The following is a 19,677-nucleotide window of genomic DNA, read 5'->3' as shown; positions in this document are numbered from 1 at the left end:
CAGGAACTGCCTCATCACTCATAAAACAAGTAGCTTCTCTTTTCTCCGTTTCCTGGGACTGAAGCACTCAACTCCATGCTTTTGCCACAGTCCCCTGCTGAGCCCTATTTGTGATAGCTGCCCTACCTTTTACCCTTCAACTCAGGCAGCTTCCCTGCAACCAACGCTGCAAGTCCAATGGCCCCTTCTGCATCAACCGTGGCTCGCTCGTACTCCAGCAGTCTCAGCATCGAAATGAGGACGTCCTCCTCCCTTAAGGCAAAACAGTTGTGTCAAAACAAAAGAGCTACCAAAAGCAGAAGATAATACATTTAGGTATAACTGGATTCCTTCCATCCTCCCAGGTACGTATGACCCCATGGTGGTGTTACAGAAGGCTGTGCCGCTAGGGGTGAACATCCATCTCAGTCTTATTAACTGAAAGACAGGATGGCATTTTGCACTAGAACCATTGTGCTAGCTAAATCCTGACGGTGGCTATATTCTTCTAACTTCTCCAAATCTTTACTGAAAGGCCGAGTTTTGCCAAGGCTGCCTTCAAGTGTTGTAAAATGCAATATGGACAAGTTTTACGCCCAGAGCATGACCAGGTACTAGCAGCAGGTGAAGTTTTGGCCAAAGGGGTCAGCCTGGACAACACTTTTAGTCATATGATTTAGTTGTAAGTAGCCTTGTGAGGAGCGGGGAGTTGGACTCGATGCTTTATGAGTCTCTTCCAAGTTGAGATATTCGATGACATGTGGGATTGGGCTCAACATCTTCAGCATCCCCCTTCCATGGTGGAAGGGAAGGCACCTCACCACCAACACGCTTTCACAGCGTGTGCGTGATGGCAACTCTTGTCTATCTGTTCTCCACCATACATGAAGAACAACCGTGCCCTGGTGGTACAGTGTGTTTTTTATATGCAACACTGTCCACCCAGTATTATTCACTTCACTGTTTTTCTTCACCTACCTCACAGCAACGACTTTATCCACAAGTTTCCCAGTCAGCTGCACAGAATTGCTGCCAAAGCAAAGTCCGCTCACATCTGCAGATTTCAAAAGACAAAAATATGAAGCTGGCTGCCTGCGATGAGTTCAATATTTTTTAGAGTCCTGACTGTTTTGTGACCTTAATGAGTGCAGCATGCTGCTGTTATGATCCTAAGTTGCTTGATTTTTTTATATGAAAAAAATACATTTGATAATGAAAGACCAAATGTCTCAGGAAGATTTTGCCATTTTGGGCCCCTTTAAGAAAATTATGATTCTTCAGTGGCACAGTTGCACTGTGAGAGTGACCCTGCAGCCCAGTGCTTTTCACTATTCAACAAAGCTTGAAGGAGAGAAGAATCAAGCATAGCACTGGGTTTGTTAGCTGCAGCGGGACAGTTAGCAAAGGAATGCATGGACAGGCAGTGTTTACCAACAGAGTTAAGAAGTTGCTGGTTTATAAAACTCTCATTTAACCCAAAGCTTCCAGAGATTTGAACAACAGGTAAACAGGATATTCTTAAATTGCTTAACAGCTGAGGTTTTTTCAGCAAAATGATGTGGAAACAACTGTACTGTTTATAAACAGTGTTGTTCTGAGAACAGTTCAGTGAGTCTAAATATTAAAGCACTGTATTTTCCTGCTTTTTCACAAATTAGTCTTTTACACGAGAGCTTTCCCTTTGACTTTACTGGTTAAGATGCTGCTTGTGAGCACAATGGTCAGATAAATACTCTAATATTTCTAAGTATTCACCTGAACATTTCAGGTGCACTGGAAATGTATCGCATGTAATAATGTATTGTACCCCAGGGTGGTTGTGGGAGAAAAGTGGCAGAAGTTGCTCCTACAGCTCGAATTAAATTCTGACTCTGCAGAGGTTTCCTTTAAAATATGTTTGAACTGAATTAGCGAGAAAATAATATGGTTGGAAAAAATCAATTACAGTCTTTATTTTACCTCCGAAAGAATAATGTATTTTCTTACCTCCATAGAAGTGATGATTGCTGCAAGCTTGGTCTTCAGTTGGGTGGCCAGCCTTTAAGGACTGTTGCAATACAGGGAAACTTTCAGATTCAACCCCCTGTGGAAGACAAGTGTTGTCACTTTTTAATTGATCCAGTTATAACCGAAGTCAACACCGAAGTTGACACCAAAAAAAGCTGCACAGTTTCCTCTTTAAATTAATGATTGATTTTGAATTGCATAATTGTGCTATCACTGAACTTATCCTATGACTTATTTAGGGCCAAACTTCCTGTAAGAAATTACTTCAAATCACAGAACTGGATTTTATTTGCTTTGGAAGAGTCTTTCCACTTTTTTTCTTAATCTAGTCAAGCAGCCAAGGGGCAGGAGGCTCCCCAGGCTCTCAGACCTCTTCTCCGAGGTGAAGTCCATGGGCTCAGACAGTCCCTGTCCCCAACATATGCAGTTTCTGCCAGGGTATCACTAGATACCAGTGCCCTTTGAAAACAGCTGTGGTGCAAACCATTGAAATGCAACGCTTTACAGGTGAAAGGAAACTTACAATTACAGAAATATGTGGGTTGAGGTGTTTGAGCGCAGCAGCCGAGCCCGCCAGCAAGCCGCAGTGGCCTCCTGCAGGGAAAATCACCGCGTCCAGCTTTGGCACCTGTTCGTACACTTCCAGCCCCACGGTTCCCAGGCCTGACAGGTAGACAGCACTATCCTCCCTGCGGGAAGGAAGGGCACAGCTCAGCAGGGTTCACAGCTCTCAACGCAGCCATAGTTCAATCTACTACTCCAAAGAAAAGATACATGTGAGAGTAAATCACAAGCACAACGAGAGGAGGTGGTGATACAGCAGGACACTGCCATCAGACAAAGCATCACGTGCTCTTCCCTACTGGGAGAAAACTTGTGCTGTTGACAAACCCCTCGAACAGCCTTCAGGCTGGAGAGCACATATCTCTGTCGTTACCAGTGTCAGGTGTTTACAGAGCTGGTAAGACAGAAGTCATGTTTCCATTGCCATCAGCTTCATAAATTTTAAATGTTGCAGCCCAAATTAGAAGCAAAGTCTCAAAAGGAAATCTTCTTTTTAAGCGGAATTTAGTGTTTGCGATAAATGGGAATTTTCACAAAATTTAAGCGTTGCATTCAACCTCACAAATACCAAACAGATCGCTACAGAGTTAAGTCTTTCCACAATCCAGGGCCAATATCTGATACCTTCGCATTACTCTGGAAGACTCTGGAAGGGTAAGAGAAGCTTTTAGTTGTGCCAAAATACTCACTGTTAAAACACTTTCAGGCAAAGGTAATATAACAAGGAGATTAGTGACAAACAGTCAGCAGATTGAAGAAAAGTCCGCTGTATAGACACATGATTGGCTTGGATGTAGTTCTAAAAGCTGTTTTGCATTTTATTTAAAAGTTAGCAATGATGTAAATGTATAATAATACATGAACAAAAAATATGAGATCTCTGTATGCCTGTATGTTCTGCTTTTTCTGGCAAACAGATAAGCAAAAGAATTACAGATCAAATGACTTCACTTGATTTACTTAATCCAGGATGTTTGGGTACTAGGAAGCTATGCTGTTATTAATGTTAGACATGCACAGAGAGGCTCAGCACAGGAGCACAGAATGCCTGCAAGGTGGAGACCAAGGTTCCCTTGAGAAATTACCTCACATATACAGCAAAACACAGCATATTCCTCAGGATGAGAGTCTCTATAACTACACAAGAAAGGCTGGGAGGAACAAACTTGCACTCCTGTAGCATAGCTAAAGATGAAGGCAAGAAATCATAGTGGGATGGGTAACTGAACACTTGACATTATTGTCTTTATCAAGATACTGAAGGAGTTCTCTCCTCCTCCTTACACATGACAAAATATATCACCGGTCTCCTGAAAAATTCTTCTGAAGCCTTATTCGCAAATAAGATTCAAAACTGAGTTTGTAGAGTTACTCCCTGCCACGGTTACATGGAGAACCATGGGGACCTGAAAAAATGAATGAGGACCAGGGATATTCAATTTACGAGTGAAACTTCTTTAACAACAGAAAATTCTGTCCAAAAGGAGACTGCTCTAGGCATGGAGATTTATTACCAGTTTGAACAAATGTTTCAGATAGTAATGTTTTCCTTGCTAATGTCTAGTTAGAACACCAGTTCACTGATCAGCCTTCAGCTTTTTGTAATAAAACAGGGGGTTGTATTTGCACTGACTGATTACTTTTGCTTTCAGTATCATATGCAATTGAAGGAAAACCAAGGAAAAGAGCAGATAAATCTAAAGATCGTAGATTTAAATAAGCATTTTTGAGTCAGAGCTAGAAATTTGGCCATTTGCCTTCTGAAACATGTGGTATATCAGCAATAAAAGATGGGCTGTCAGGCTTCAGTATCCCAAGGAAATTTTAAAGTGACCTCTGTTCCCCTGTCCTCCAAATAAAGGGCTCGAAAGTTATCAGCCATCCTTACTAGAGTAACAGACTAACCACATCACAAATGAATGAGGATCAGGTCTGATCAGTATTTGGATATGGAGTTACACAAGAAAAAACGAGACTCTCAAGGAAGAAAGTGTGTGATTCAATCATTAGCACTCTTGCCTCTCTGATTCACAAATCAGTCTTTCTCACATCATCCCAGAGGTACTGCATTACTTATTATCAATCTTCACACATTGCATTTATAATGAGGTCCTGAACATCTATAGTTATTAAAAATCCCATGTTACCTAAGCAGCAATTACATAGACTTCATGACTGAATTCAAACTTGAAAAATCATATTTCCTTCCTAAATTTCACAGGAAGTTGCAGTTAGATTAAAAGTTTTCTTCCTGTAGTTGAACTCGTGCATGATCATTTTCATAAGAGTATTTTAATTGCACTCAAGAAATGGGAAGAACTGACATTGACACACCCAACGCCAAGACATTACCCATGCAGGTAAAACCAAAGACAGTCACGTAATGTCTGCTTCAGGAAGGAAAGGATTAATTGTTGGTTCAGGCAATCCAGAGACCAAATTTTTCTAGGGATTTTAGGCAAGCTAGAATTAAACTGAAATAAAACGACATTTCAGAAATTCCATTCTAAAGCACAGGAGATCAGCTGATGTTTTACAGGAGTCTTTGGCAAGTGACGATGAACGTGTGTCAGACACATTGAAGACGACTGGCTATCCATATTTTCACACAACTCTCTGGGAAAGCTCTCCCAGTCTACATCTAACAAAGTAAGTTTCAGGCATCTCATTATGAAAGGCTCACAATTATAGTGTGGTTTTTTTTTCTTGGTGTTTTATTTTTTTTCTCTCCGGAGTGTGAAGAACTGCATCCGTGAGGTTTTAATTAAACATAGTAACAGATCGAATAACTCTGTTTCTTGTAACCTGAAATATAACAAATCAGACTGCTTTGATATTATTAATGGTAACACGTACATTTAGAGTTCCTCAATGTTAGATGCTGATGCTTCATGTGTATTGTCCCTGGAGCTTCATGAACCTGGAGAATATTTACCTTTTATAACATAAAAAATTATTTGGGAAGGAGGGTAGATTAAACATGAAATTACAATAAGATAATCTAGTTCTTACATGCAAATGTGATAGCTGATGCAAGCCAGCTGGGAGTTAACATATCAATTGAAAAATAGCTGACAGAAATTTGGAAATTATAAGGTTATGGAAAGCTGTGGTTTTCAAAGAGAGCCTAAATGGGTTTAAAATTCAATGGGACCTGGGCCACCTCATTCCCTTGTGTTTTTTTGAAAGTCTCAGTCTGGGACAAGGTTGTGCCCACGGTGACAGACAAGGCACACCAACCAGCCTTGTGGGTCACTTGCTGTCAGCAAAGCTACCCCTGCAGTGAAAGAGTACAGTTTTTAATATTGCCTTCCCAATAAACCAACTGGGAAAAAAGTGAGGACTTCCTCCATTCTGCTCATTCTGGGATCCTCTTTCCAAGAAACATTACTCATTATTACTATGTTTAATGCAGTAGAGCCCAGGAGCCGAAGAGGAACGGGCACTCATTGCACTGGGTGCCATAGAAACACGAAGTGGTCGATAAAGGCAGTACAGAGGTGGCAACGGGGAGGGAGAATAACATTCCAGCTCAGTGCATCAGAGGGACTGCCAGCTACCTCATGCTAATGATTCACCCCTCCACGCTCTTGGCAATCTTACTTGAAAAAAGGTAAGAAAAGAGAAGGGAAAGGCAGAAGAGACTGCAGAGAGAAAAGGAAAAGAAGGAAAATGGTTCAGTTCTAAATATTTTGGTCTGTCTTATCTGATTCTAATCATGTTTTTATTAGATAGACCTTGTTCAAAGATCTCAAACAGTTCCGACTTTAAATTTATACTCATCCTTTGCTACTTTAAACATATGTGTGAGGTAGCCTCTTAATTATCTTTTTTCAAGGCAGAATCACAGTTTTGTCAGTCACACCAGATATGCAAAAATTTTACAGCATTAACCTTCTCTTGCTCTACACTACACCACTGAAGTCTTCGCATTAAAGATTCGCTTTTACCTACCTTACTCCAAACAGAGACACCAAAACCAAATGCTAGCCTTGATGCTTTCTGACAGGGTTCATAAAGAATTAACGTATATACTTCATCATACTAGCCCATATAATTCGTAATGAGGAAGTTTGCCTAATTTCAGGGAAGAGTGTTTAATTTTGTTTTCCGTCCCCAACTGTTACAGAAAGATACATGATTTGTGCTTGGGAGTACGTAACTGTCCATACCCCAGGTAACGAGAACATTTTGATGACCTGTGATCAAATTTTAATGAATCTAATTGTTTTCACAGACCTGCGCAAGTATCTAATCTAATCTTTCTAATCAGCCTGATGTTACACTTACTCTTCGAGGTAGAGGTAACCGTTCTCCTGCGCCAACCTTCTTGCGTGTGTCTGGGAATCCTTAGTGGTAGTGCCATAGGATATAACCATGGCACCGTACTCACGGCACATTTTCACTCTGGCTGGGGACGTGCTGGTTGACATGATGACAAACACTGGAATACGGAGCTCTGAGGCGTGGTAAGCAACAGCCATGGAAAAGTTACTGTCTGAAGCCACGATCACCCCCTTTCTTTGCTGATCCTAAAAAACAAGATTGCTTATTGCACGTTATATAGTGTCGTAAAGTTGTCCCATATGATCCTGGATCTGATGGTCTGACTTCCTTCTTTTTATTTACTAGCTGATCATATTATGATATTATCATACAGTATATGTATGTCTAGTGTGATCTTAGGACTTACACACAGAGCTAAGACAGCACAAGATCAATCCCTGTTCCTGCACTCCTCTGGGTTCCATTCTTGTTCCATTGGAACTAGCTGCAAAACTCCATCTGATCCCAGAAGAGTCACTATCCAGCCCCTCAGAGCCAATATCTGGTCCCTCTTCCTTGCCTGTATGAAATTATCTTGTTTCAGGTTTCCCTTTAACAGAAAGGTTTGTTCATATTATTACAGAAGTGCAGGAATAACCACTGTTTCTGGGCTGCTGTATCAGGCCAACTATAATTATTATTGTGGCAGAGACTCAATAACCTCCTACGACAAATGATAAACAAGCTATTCATGTAATGATACTGAAATCCATTACAAAATCAACTGGTGATCTAGATCCTTCTCATCACCCATTGTAACTCAATTTCATCATCATTTCAAGTTTGGCGGTTTCAACATGTCAGAACCATAACACGCATACAAACACTTTCATCTCAATGCCACAGAAAAATGCTGATGTTCACACTCCGCAAGCTTTTCTTTCAAACATTTTTAAGCATTTCAACAGCAGATTGGCCAGGTGTAAGTAAAGAAGTAAAGTATTTAACATTAACATATTTGCAGACCTGTCTATGTTTTTCAGTGTGATAGTTCCAAAGGCAGGAAATTCTGTGATTCTATGGACATTATGCGTAAAATTATCTTTAATTCTGCTCCATTTTGAGAAGCAGAACTAATCTATTTCTTTTTTAACATTGACATTTTGTTATACCTGAGGCAATGATGTCAGAAGGTAAAGTACACCTCGTTCCTTCACGGATCCCGTGTACTGGAGGAACTCTTTCTTTAGGTAGATGTCCATTCCATACTGCTTGGATAGCCTAGAATACTGGAGTAGAGAAATATTATTCTGGGGCTGTATCTAAAATCAAGAAATGTCTTCCACACCCCGTCAGCTCCCTGGTGAGGCATGCATTCAACTCCTATGCATGAGCTTCAAAAAGTACATTTCATGATCTCTTTCTTTAGAAATACATGACAATGTGTTGTTATCTACCAGATTCTTCTGGTTTATGGAAGTAATTTTCAAACTCGCAGCAGTGAAATATGTACCCCACCAAGCCATTAAGAATTCTGAAAATAGCACTTGTTTTAGTCTTACTGTTCAAATGCAGATATTAAAATAAGTATTTCAATTATTTAAAAAAATCAGCCTATGGTCTGGTATTTTAGGACTTGCCAAAACTGGATATTGAATACCAAAAAAATAAGGTCATCTCCTAATAGTTAGAAAATTCCTCCTTGAGTCCCATTATGACTCTGCTATGGTTTCTGCCACTGATTTACTGCTGAGTATTGTCCATTCTGCATCCTAAGGCCAGTATGACATTAGTAAAGAGATTTTTTTTTTTTTTAAGAATGATGGAAATAATAAAAAAAATATTTCCTAGGATTGCAAGTGTAAGCAGCAGCTGTTTGAAAATGTGTAGTGTTTGGAACAGAAAGGATCTTTGAGGTGAGAGGAATTAACAAGTATAATACACAATGCAGTGTCCAAGTGCATGATTTTTTAATTATGTTTTTTACTAGCAAACCTTTATCATTTTTTATACTAAGACACAGCATGCATTGCCATATTAATTTCCAATTACTATATTATCTAAACTATGACTTTTAAACAAGATAACTTATGAAATAGAGCTGCAGTAAGCTGGTGGGTTCCAGTTCCCTAGGCTTACTGCATCTCTACTTCATAATTGGCTCTATTTCTTCCATTGGCTGCCAAAGCAAATGAAGACCTGGGGATTTAGTGGATCAAGTCCTTATTTATGATAAGTCACAATGAGAGATAGATTAAAAGGCAGCATGATGATATATTTTAAATATTTATCTCAGAAAGTATCTGGCAGCATCGTGCATAGGATATATATTATGCACAGCAATATGTACTGACATACTTTTCAGACTGTGGGATTTTCAAAATGAATTTATAGAAACAAAATACATCTGAAATAGTTTAATTCTATACCTTAAAGCAAGTATCTAAATATTTCAGATGAAAGTTTCAAGGCTTTTTAGTGGCTTTACAAGCATATGTTAGGTTCCTCACCCATAGGTGGGGCCAGATTCTCTATTTTGCTTCTGAAAATCCTGCAATAGGAGCTACCACTTACTGCTCCTTTGCAAATAGGGCTACAGAATTGAAACAATGGAAAGTGCTTAGTACACTAATAGGATAACAGTTTCTATCCTAAACAGCCTAATCCATGGGGAATGCTTATGCAAAACAGAACAAGAACACTGGTCAGGACATACTACTTTACCGGTTCTTCACATACTGTGCTAGTTTTATCATTTTTGGTTTTGCAGAAAATCTTGGATTCTAGAGTGAACAATGAGAAAAAGGATTTAAGGAGATGAATCTGTGACTTTATAAAGTTGCTAAGTCTCCTACATTTAAAAATATGTGTCATTAAGTCACTTTTTACCACAGAGGTGGTGTATTTCAGATGAGTATTATTTTCCTTTAATTTTGATATCTAATATTTTAACTCTTTAGGTTATCTATTCTGGCTTCCTTTAACTGAGGCTTTTTTTCATGTAGCCTAAACATAGCAATTACTTCTAACAAAGGAGGTGTCAGAGCTATTTTCAGCTGTAGTGACCTGATCCATGACCTTGTAAGACTCATTGAACCAGACTGTAAGTTTTCCCTTTTGTCACTGTGATCTTATCCAAGGACTACAGATACTGCGTCTAAAGTACAACACAGCACAGCCTCCATTTGGCACCCATAAAGCCAACACAAAGTAACCCTTAAAATTTCTACATCAGTAACCAAAGTGCCCAATTTAATGCTAATCCTCATTTTCCTACACCCGCTACCTCTATAACATCTGTTACAATCATTCATGATGCCATAAGCTCAGCTCCAGGCAAGCTCCTGCATAAGGATCCAGGACAATCCATTCCATGGTTTTACTCGTATATTAGGAATCACTCTGAAAAGTGTTTCTCCATTCAATTGACTGAATGAGTTATAGTCATGTTCGCTTTTTTAATACTAATAAATGCCCCTGAAAGGGGCCCTTACCTCTCAGCGACATGTTAAAATAAAGGTTGTGTTTTTCTTGACACCACTCTGTGCTTTCAATACTTTCCTTCTAAATCAGTGCATGAAACACATACTAATGACTTCTGTGGGAACATTACTCTGAATAGTGAGAGTCATGGGCTATTTTCACACAGAACAAGTGGGGATGTAGGTTTTCCACTATTCTGATCATCCCAAAAGCATAGCTCATAAAAAGAGACTAAAGAAAGTTAGCCTGTTTAGCTTGGCACGGTAAATGCAGAAAGGGGATACAACTATGTTGCATAAATCTGCCAGGGATGTCCAAGAGAAAGGAACTATTTAAGTTGAGGGGCAAAGCTGCCTGAGAACAAATGTTGTGGATTTGCCACAGAGAGCTTAACTACCCATGAGCAGGATCACGATCAGTTTATGAAAAGTTTCATATTACACAGATGCCTGCAGGAGCAAAAGATGGACTCGCTGGAGTAGTCTTGCCTTTTCCTGCGTTAGGATGTGTTGGATGGTTAATTTTCAGAGTGCGAGCCATACCCTGGCAGCAAGTAGATGGCTCAGGGGATGGGGCCAAGGTGGACTTTACTAGTTTTGAGCCATTGGTCTGATCTATCTGAGCTGAAGGTGTGAAAGAGGTCCTTCAGTGACCCGCACGGCCAAGGCTCCTGCAGTCATGCACTGGCAGATGTACAGAGGCAGTATCCTATAACTGTCCGGCAGAAGCGCATGACACCATGAGCTGCAGAGAAGGGATGATCCACACTATCGAAGAGTACAGAGCTAGCTAGTTCTGCCTTCTAAATTAAACCATGGCACTCTCACTCTCCCTGTCATAGACCTACCTTTGCACAGCAAGATTAAACCCATCTAACAAACACGACCATAGCTGTCAATTACAGAGAAGTGCAGTGCTTGCTAGCTGCAATACAAAGGCGTATCTTCTCTTCCTGGGATGATCTCTCCTCAGAAGCAGAAGATTAACACTTCTGTCTAGAGCACTCTCTGTGCTCTCAGGCATAACAGTCTGAGAGTTTTGGTGACAAACGATGTGATGTGCAAAGTTTGGTACACTCCCTCTGTCCTCCAAGGTCCTGACCCCCAACCATCTGTGCTGCATGTGTGTTTGCTCACTTCTCCACTGCCTCCCCAAGCTAGTCAACTTTTCCACTCTGAAAGGAAACCCAAGTAGAACTGCCAGGATGGTTTACTCACGAGTAACTCTAAACAGGCAGCATGAAAACAAAATACATCGTTTGACTCCCTGCACTCCAGCCAACACTACCCTGCAAGTTTTTTGTGCCACCTTACAGCCCATAATGGTCTTATATCATGCCCTTTGTCACAAGACACACTTCTTCAATACTATGCTACAAAAAAAACCCCCACAGCTATTCTTATTTTGGGAACCCTAAGCTAAAAACCCCCAACAAACTGCCTAAAATAATGATGATGTCTCTGAATCAGCGGGCACCATCTAGGAACCAGGAGAACTGCTGCACCTTGCAGACCAAACCACTTTGCTCCAGGGATTGTCAAGCCCAAGCAGTGGCTCAGACACCATGGTTCTTTCCCTGTGCAGGCCAGAAAGTCAACCCACAGCTGGTGAGGCTGGTGCAGTGCCTCGGGTCATCAACAGGGAGGGATTCATCGAGAACATGGTTTGGGGCTGCTGTTACCAATTGCCATTTGGCAAAGCAGCTTTTTCACCCACTGCAGGGAAAAGAGATTAGCACAGGCCACCTACAGCAGCCTTCATGAAGAGCTCCCAACAGCAAAAATAAGATACGAATTAAATAGCTTTGCACTATACTTCTCTTAATGCTTCAGCAAATGCTTGTACATTTATAGGAGTGTCTCAGTCATTTTCATGCCTTGACTGATTGACAGGTGCATATGTTTGTGTGTGTCTATCTTAATGTCCTCCTTTTGTTGAAGACGCTCGTGGCAGAACCACCTGGTTACAGAACATACCCAGCCTTGCCAGGCTGGCCAGGCTAGGAAGGAAAATCTCTACCTTCAAACTCTCCAAATATGAGTGCTGGTTCCAAACCAGACCCTCCCACAAGACTGTTTACCCGAACACCGATAGTCCACCATCTCCAACTCAGGCTCCCTGTAGCAAGAGTTCTCCACCAGGAGCATAATACCACAGTGCGCTAAGTCTGTGCCTAATGTGGTTTATCCTTTGTTTACAGGTCATTGCAATCTTTGAGGATTTAGGTTAGTGTAAACAGATAAAAAGAAAATTATTGTTGACATCTAGCAACAACTACTATGACCATGAGTCATCTCACACAGGTTTATCTGCTGCATACCCTTCGTCCATTTCTGATCAACTCTTATAAAAAATATTGAGAAAATACAAAGCCATATAAGCTTCCTACCATGCAGGGGGTTTTCTGAACACCGCACTGGATTTTGAAAGCTGCTGCACTAATATCTTCAAATCGAATCAGCTTATTATAACTTGACGGGCTGGTCCTACTGCTTGACTGAGGGATGCAGGAAAGGGCATCCCTAAGCAGCTCCTCATTACGGCTCACTATCTTCATTTCCCAGGTCTTCACATCCCCATTCAGGTAATCCTCCTCACCAAAATCTTTCAGTCTCTCAGGGTTGATGGAGGGTGGCTTCTGTCCAATAAGGCCATTTCTTATCGGCCCATCCTTACAACAGTGAAGATCACAAAGCGCTGGGGCATCTTGTTTCTTTATTTTATTCTCATCCCTAAAAACAAATAAAAGAATCATGTTAGGAAAGCTTGGATGATTAAAGGCTTGATATTTCACATTTAAGAAGGACACACACCTCAGCTGCTCTTTGCAAGCCTCAAATAAGCAGACTGCATTATTACTGTCATATTACCTGTCTTGTAGGTGGATTGAAAGCTATTGCAACCAGCCAGCTTTTAGAAAAACCACAGATAACCTGACATGCGGACAAACTGGAGACTGTCATATCCAAGAAAATAAGACAGACAATCTATGCTGTCTGGGCAGCCAGACCTTCCTAAGTACTGTCTCTATCATTGATGTCTGCAGTTAAGTGCTGCAGAAATTTTGGAATAACTAGAATTGTATTTGCTGTATTGCAACTCCATGTTTTACAAAAAAGGCAAATAGCTGCTGCAGACCGTTCCCTTATACTATTAATAGCAGTGACAAATGTCATTATGTTGTGCACAAGAGGTTTGCTTTTGCACACTTGCAGAGCATACTCTTGACAGTCATCAACTGCCTCATGATGGGAAGGAAATGATTTTGAGAAGGGATAACAATTACAACCTACTACAGAGCTAAAGAACTAGGTCTCCTGATCTGCAAGTTAACACTTCATAGATAAAACCACCTGTAAGTAAGGTGACACCGTGATGCCACACAAACCTCCTTCCCCAAGGAACTTTGGGGAGACTACACTTTGCTACAAGAATTTCCCAGTATTCCTGCCTTAGGCTGTATTACTCTATGGTCCACACTCTTCAGGATTCCACAAGGGGTAATATACTATGGCGCAGGATTTTGCAGTTCTGCTATCTACTATTTTTATTTAACATGATAACTATCATCCATTTGCATCCAAAAGGTCAGCAGCCTTATAACTGAAGGAGTATCATCACGCTGTTGTGTATGTATGTATTGTACGTATTTATTTCAGATGAATTTTTATTCTCTTTCGATGTATATATTTTTAATTTACAGTAGTGAATGACATTTTTCCCCACTGAACCCATCTGGATGTGCCACAGACTCCCTGACAGCTCTCAAACTCCCAAGGAAAACAGTGGCTTTAGGTTTGACAATCTGTCACAGGGAGGTAACTACTAACCCCATTGGGACAGATGCATTTCTCTCCCCAAACACAGTTCGTGTGCTTGGCGTAGACCACCTCCGTACGAATCCCTTTTGCAGGAGCAGTCAAAGCAGGCAGCAAAGCATGCAAGTGCTCACAAAAAGACAGCATGTGACTTCTCATGCTCAAGTAATAAAGTACGGCCCCTGTTCTAGCGATCATGCCCACCAGATGAAAATCTAAGCCAATATAAATACAAACCCCAGCATTATAAAACATTGCTCCTTTCAAATGGATTGCTTTTCCTTTTTTGGAGTTTGTCTAGAAAAGTTTTCATCAAAAAGTCTGTTTATTTCCAGCCATAAAACAAATCTCCAGCTGGCAAGCTTTGTTACATGGTTATGAATTATGACTGATTAGTAAAAGCAAACATGAAAATACAGTTTGTAAACCTACTTTTTCAAGAACAGCTGCTCAGCATAACTGCAAAAAATAAAAGAGAAGATCCGTATGCAGACATTCCGTGAATAATTAAGGAACTGGAAAGAAAATCATTTGTTTAAGCAGATAGCTTGACATAGTTTAAAGTCTCAAAGCCAATGCATAGACAGTGTGTGCTGAAATGTACTCTTAGAATGATAAAAAGCAACAACTTGGAATGAAAATTTTTTTTTAAAAAAATATACTGATAATTTTCATCATGTTAAATAGCACCAGGGAAAATTAGTTTGGCAAAACAGTAATAGATCAAGAAAATAATAAAACCAACAAAAATAATTACGGGAAGACAAACTACGGTAGCAGCCCATACCATACCTAGAGACCACAACTGTTGCCTTTGTTACAAGGGGAAAGAAATGCCCACAGAGTTATCCTGCAATGATGGGACAATCACATGCCCCGTCAGACGAAGCATATGTGGATTGTCTTCCTCAGGATCCATGAAATGGGCTATACAGATTAAAATGATATACTGGATCTCTTCAGCTTCTAAAACTGAAGGAGCAAAAAATCTACAAAGTCACGGGTGTCCAGGAAATAGCAAATTGGGAAGGAGTAATCACTTTCTCTCCCAGTATAAATGTTAGGGGGGGATCATATGGAAGTATCAGACAGAAAATTTAAAAGTTGCCTTCTTACAGAAAATAATTAACCGATAGAACTTGTCGCCACAGGATGCTATGAAGGACAATGGTATAAATTAGTTCCTAAGAAAACTGTGCAACTATATGGAAGTAGGTCTAATAATGACCAACACACACATCAATCAAGAAACAACTTGTGAATCAGGAAGCCCCTAAGCACTTATTTGGCAGACTCCATGAAAGCTTATGAGAGGATGCATCTTAGGCGGCCTTTATTTTTCTCCAAGCTCCTGTTACTGGCCACCACTACAGAGAAGATACAGAGGTATCCAAAAGACTGTATACCAAAGACTGCCCTTTAGTCTGACCCAATGCTGGCATTTTGAGTTGCAGACATATCCCATGTCAGCATTTGGGCCACCTGGCAGCCTCTTGCCAAATGAGTCACAACAATGTGTTTTGAGGCAGAAATGAAGTTGGAATTATGGACACACATGCCCATGTTACTGCGTTGCTTCACAGATTGAAATTCAAAAGCCACAAAAGGGAACAAAGCAATTTTAGTGTAAGACTGAAAACTCAGCATTTCTTTGTCATTTCTACAGCAGTTTTTATCATCTGTATTCACAATGATACACACTCACCATGAAGAGGGACCAGCACTATGGTGCAAGTTCTGGTGAGCATTTTAGCATTCTTATAGGTCTACACCATGACATAGTCCAATGCCTAACTTGGACCAATCAGTGGCATAGTGTGAACTGGCAAAGCGTTAAGATTGAGTACTGCTTCAAGTCATTCCAATAAATTTGGGCTAGCCTGTAATTAACTCATCAGCACATATACACACATATGAACATGCTCTCAGTATGTGGAATTTTTATTTCATTCTTTTTTAATGTTTTGGGAGTAGGGGTTTCTTAAGCTCATATCTATATGCTGCCATCATCTTCAGACTCCCTGAACACCTTCCTGGAGCACACTGAGCAACAGGCTTTGGCAAGACACAGTTTTAGACGTACTTGTCATCTGCTTTATGGATAAATGGGCTCAGATCTTATGCCTGCAAGTTGGGAATACTTATAACTTAAAGTGATCCCTTTAAAGTCTCTTCTACCTCATTCCTCAAAGCGTTGAGCCGAGACGGGTCATGTCCTGGGGAGGGTGAGGCAGGGAGCAGCCTGCTGCAGGTAGCAGTCTGCTTGGCCTATGATTGAGATGTGACGAGGGCTGGGATCTCCTCTCAAAGTGAGAAAGAGGTAATCCCAGGATATGATAGAGAGGGCCCTTTCCCTCATCCAAATCCCTCTTTTACCCAGAACCTACCCAGCTCCAATAATCCTTCTTATTCCGTGTCCCCATGCCCATCTCCTCTGACAATTCTGAGTGCCTACGCCTTCCACACCCCTCTGATAACTTCCTCATTTGTTGCAGTCTCCTTTCCCAATAGCTCCTAAAAACTCCTGCTCCATCCCAGCTCCTTTTGGCAGCGTAAATCTCTGTGAGCTCCCCTATATTTGCAAAATCCCTGCTGACCCCACCCAACTCTCTTCTCTTTTTTTCCTTCCTTCCCAAACACATCTAAATGGTGCAATAACAGCAATTCTTAAAAGCATCTCAGCAGCTTGTGCAAATGGGTCTTTATTAAAGAGAAATGGTAGAAGAATTGAGGCTTGCTGAGATATAAATGGCAGAAAGCACTGTAACAGATGTCATCATCTCTGCTAGTAATTCTAGGTTACTGCACTGTACAGTGTCGGAGTGTCCTCCACAGGACTACAGGGTGACACGTAAACTCCCCAGGCATGGGGAAGGAATACACAAGATCTCTCCTTGACAATACAGTTAAAACAGACCAAAGACAATACTGCATTCAAACATTCCTTTCTTAAATTATCATTATTTTGTGTAACACTAGTACTTCGAAACACCCATCTGAGACTGTATCACCCCAACTAGTGGCAATTAGGGTACTGGAATTTAAAATGCATCTATCACATTTAGATAGCCAAATCTATGCAAAATGATTGTTCCTAAATCATGTAGGAATCACAAATATCTTCCCCTAAACAGAAAGACAAATTCAGTAAATATTAGCTCAGCTTTATTGATAGAAACTGGGGCACAGACAGATCGAGTGACTTGCCTAAGACTCCCGCAGGAAGTTCATAGCAGGGCTACTTATCAGAGTGTCTTAAAGATGAAGAGATCAAGGCTTAGTTACTAGCCTGTATGACACAAATGTTAGCGGATGTATGCACTGTGACCATCCAGCATAAACAGGTACATAATAACTGAGCCTTGAGATTGAGCAGGCATTTATAACTCTACTCGCTCTATACAGGTCGGACAAAACCGTGTGATCTTACACCAGCAACAAGGGCAAAGAAAGCCCAGGCTCATGCAGGGAACACTCAAGCTGCATTATCACTGCTGATAAAATATCTCCTTACTTTCAGTAATTCAGATTTACCAGAGCCTGAGCCTAGTACTCTATCTGCCTTCATCTGTGATCATAATCCGTTGCCAGTCTTCTAGACACACTACCGAAATGTCATTGCTTACCGCTAGCAATAGCGACTAGATGTCAGCTGCTAAATAGATAACATGAGAAAATGTAATCTGAAAGCAAGAACAACTCAGAAGGTCACCCGTCTTGGTTACCTCTGCTTCAACACCTTCCAAGTGTCCTCGAACAGACTCATCCCTCTAAGTGCTTCTTACAGGACATTCACAGCTGTGAATGTCAAATGTTCACTATAAAACACTGCACACAGTTTGGCAGTTTAAACTCTTCAAGTAATTAAACTTTTTTCCTTTTTAAGTTAAGGAGGTTCTCTGGTGATTAACACATCTCTGTAATACACCTGCGATAAAGAACGAATAACATAACCCAAGCTAGAGGAAAGGGCAGTCTTGCGATGAAAGGAATGGTTTAAGAGTCTCGACTCACTGCAGAACACATCACATCACGTGTGACTTTGGGCAAGCCATTTTTTCCAACACAGAACTGAGATCTTGTCTTCCCCTTTGGTGTTCCAGGGTGGTTTATTAACAGCATTGAGCCCACTGAAATGATTTATGTTTTAAATATTGCCAACACCTGCAACAATTTGCAGGATGCAGGAAATGAGAATTGTCCCTTGTTTATACTACATCTGGCAACACCAGGGTGCGGTCTTGCTAGTGGTGTCCAGATCATAAAATTGGGGGAGCAAACAACTATGGAAAAGGCTAAGTGAGGCTGTGCAAACACCACCATGCCACATAGGTGCACATCCCCCAGTCGGTGCTGTGCAGGGCACTAGATATCTCCTAAATTCCCTCTGCACCATCCAAGCCTGAAAACAGGAATTCAAGAAGACCATAAGCACCAGAACAAAGACAATCACAGAACATCTGTAATAACAGGATCTGATACGGGCTATCCTAAGATAAGTTATGAGCAGTCCATCTGTCTAGGGTTATTTCTAATACTGTACTCATGAAGAAGTGAAAAAGTCAGACCCTACAGGCTTAAAGTATGCACAGCTCCACTGCTCCCAGTGGATGACTCCAAGAGCAATTGAACCACAGAACTCGGGGAGATACTGGAAAATCATAAACAATTTTTTTTTTTTTTTTGAGAAAGTAAAGAAAGGAAAAAGAAAGCATTACCTATACAGCACAGTGACTAGATAAACAACGAGGTGAAGCAAAACTCCAACTATGACACCATAAGGAGGCAGGAGGGGTCCAGGGGTTGTCATGTCCGTTGGCCTGGCCCCGGGTGGAACCCGAGGGCTGACCATGACCCCTGAGGGGGAGAAAGGAGCACTCTAGCTCTAAGTCAGACAGCAACATTCTCCAACCTTTGCCAGAAAGGATCGTAGTCTTCATCTTCCCTGGAGCGGTCCCTGGGACTTCTGTTTTTTAACACCCTGGAGTAGAGAAACTGCGCCGCAAAATTCATTGTAACTCCTGGTGCAAAGCAAAGCTGGGAGATGGCGAGCAGGGGACACACTTGCCTGTGAGAAGTGCCAGCCCTGCAATGCCTGGGTGGGAAACAGTGGGCGACGTGCTGTAAGCAGCTCTCCAGCGCTGGCTGGGGGAGGGAAGTGCCTCTGAAAGAGACGGCTGCTGCTATTTAAAGAGATTATTTCAGAGGCCAACCTGTCCTTGTCAATTTGAGTCAGGACCCAGATTACGCTTGGGTGACACTCTGTTAGCAGGACACTTGAAGCTTTAGTTACTTACCTCTTAGCTGTGGAGCATGATCTGGACATGCTGCAGGGCGACTTAACGGCGTGCACTTGGGCAGGCAGAAGTTCCAAGGAAGGGCTGCCTTTTTTTGTGGGAGTTGAGTCACTTGCAGGGGTCTTTTAAGGCAGCACCAAGGGACACAGTTCTTCGTGACTCAGGCACAGAGGAGCTTCTCTTGGCACAAGTCCCTGTTGCAGAAAAACAGAGAGATCCAGATCATACAGATAAAAAAGATCACCTAGAGAAAAGACTGTAGC

At 41.3% G+C, this 19,677-nt stretch overlaps 1 protein-coding gene across 2 annotated transcripts in view; it reads right to left on the bottom strand.

The window, feature by feature from the left end:
* LOC104379439 (uncharacterized) overlaps positions 1 to 19,130 on the bottom strand; it is a 28,702-nt gene extending 9,572 nt beyond the window's left edge. Inside the window, exons 1-9 of one of the 2 annotated variants that reach the window (XM_086616881.1) lie at positions 19,030 to 19,130; positions 14,550 to 14,576; positions 12,689 to 13,031; positions 7,989 to 8,105; positions 6,841 to 7,082; positions 2,510 to 2,675; positions 1,966 to 2,062; positions 958 to 1,033; positions 127 to 252 (exon numbers count right to left, since the gene is read on the bottom strand). In XM_086616881.1, the coding sequence (XP_086473007.1) occupies positions 127 to 252; positions 958 to 1,033; positions 1,966 to 2,062; positions 2,510 to 2,675; positions 6,841 to 7,082; positions 7,989 to 8,105; positions 12,689 to 13,031; positions 14,550 to 14,576; positions 19,030 to 19,130 (1,295 nt within the window). Of the gene's footprint in view, positions 1 to 126; positions 253 to 957; positions 1,034 to 1,965; positions 2,063 to 2,509; positions 2,676 to 6,840; positions 7,083 to 7,988; positions 8,106 to 12,688; positions 13,032 to 14,549; positions 14,577 to 18,835; positions 18,970 to 19,029 lie in introns of those variants that run through there. The other variant, XM_086616880.1, reaches the window with a different exon arrangement.
* Between the last annotated feature and the right edge of the window lie 547 nt (positions 19,131 to 19,677).

The sequence above is a fragment of the Tauraco erythrolophus genome, chromosome 9 (assembly GCF_009769465.1).
Source record: "Tauraco erythrolophus isolate bTauEry1 chromosome 9, bTauEry1.pri, whole genome shotgun sequence".
Taxonomy (NCBI): domain Eukaryota; kingdom Metazoa; phylum Chordata; class Aves; order Musophagiformes; family Musophagidae; genus Tauraco; species Tauraco erythrolophus.
This window is presented reverse-complemented; position numbering and strand designations above follow the sequence as displayed.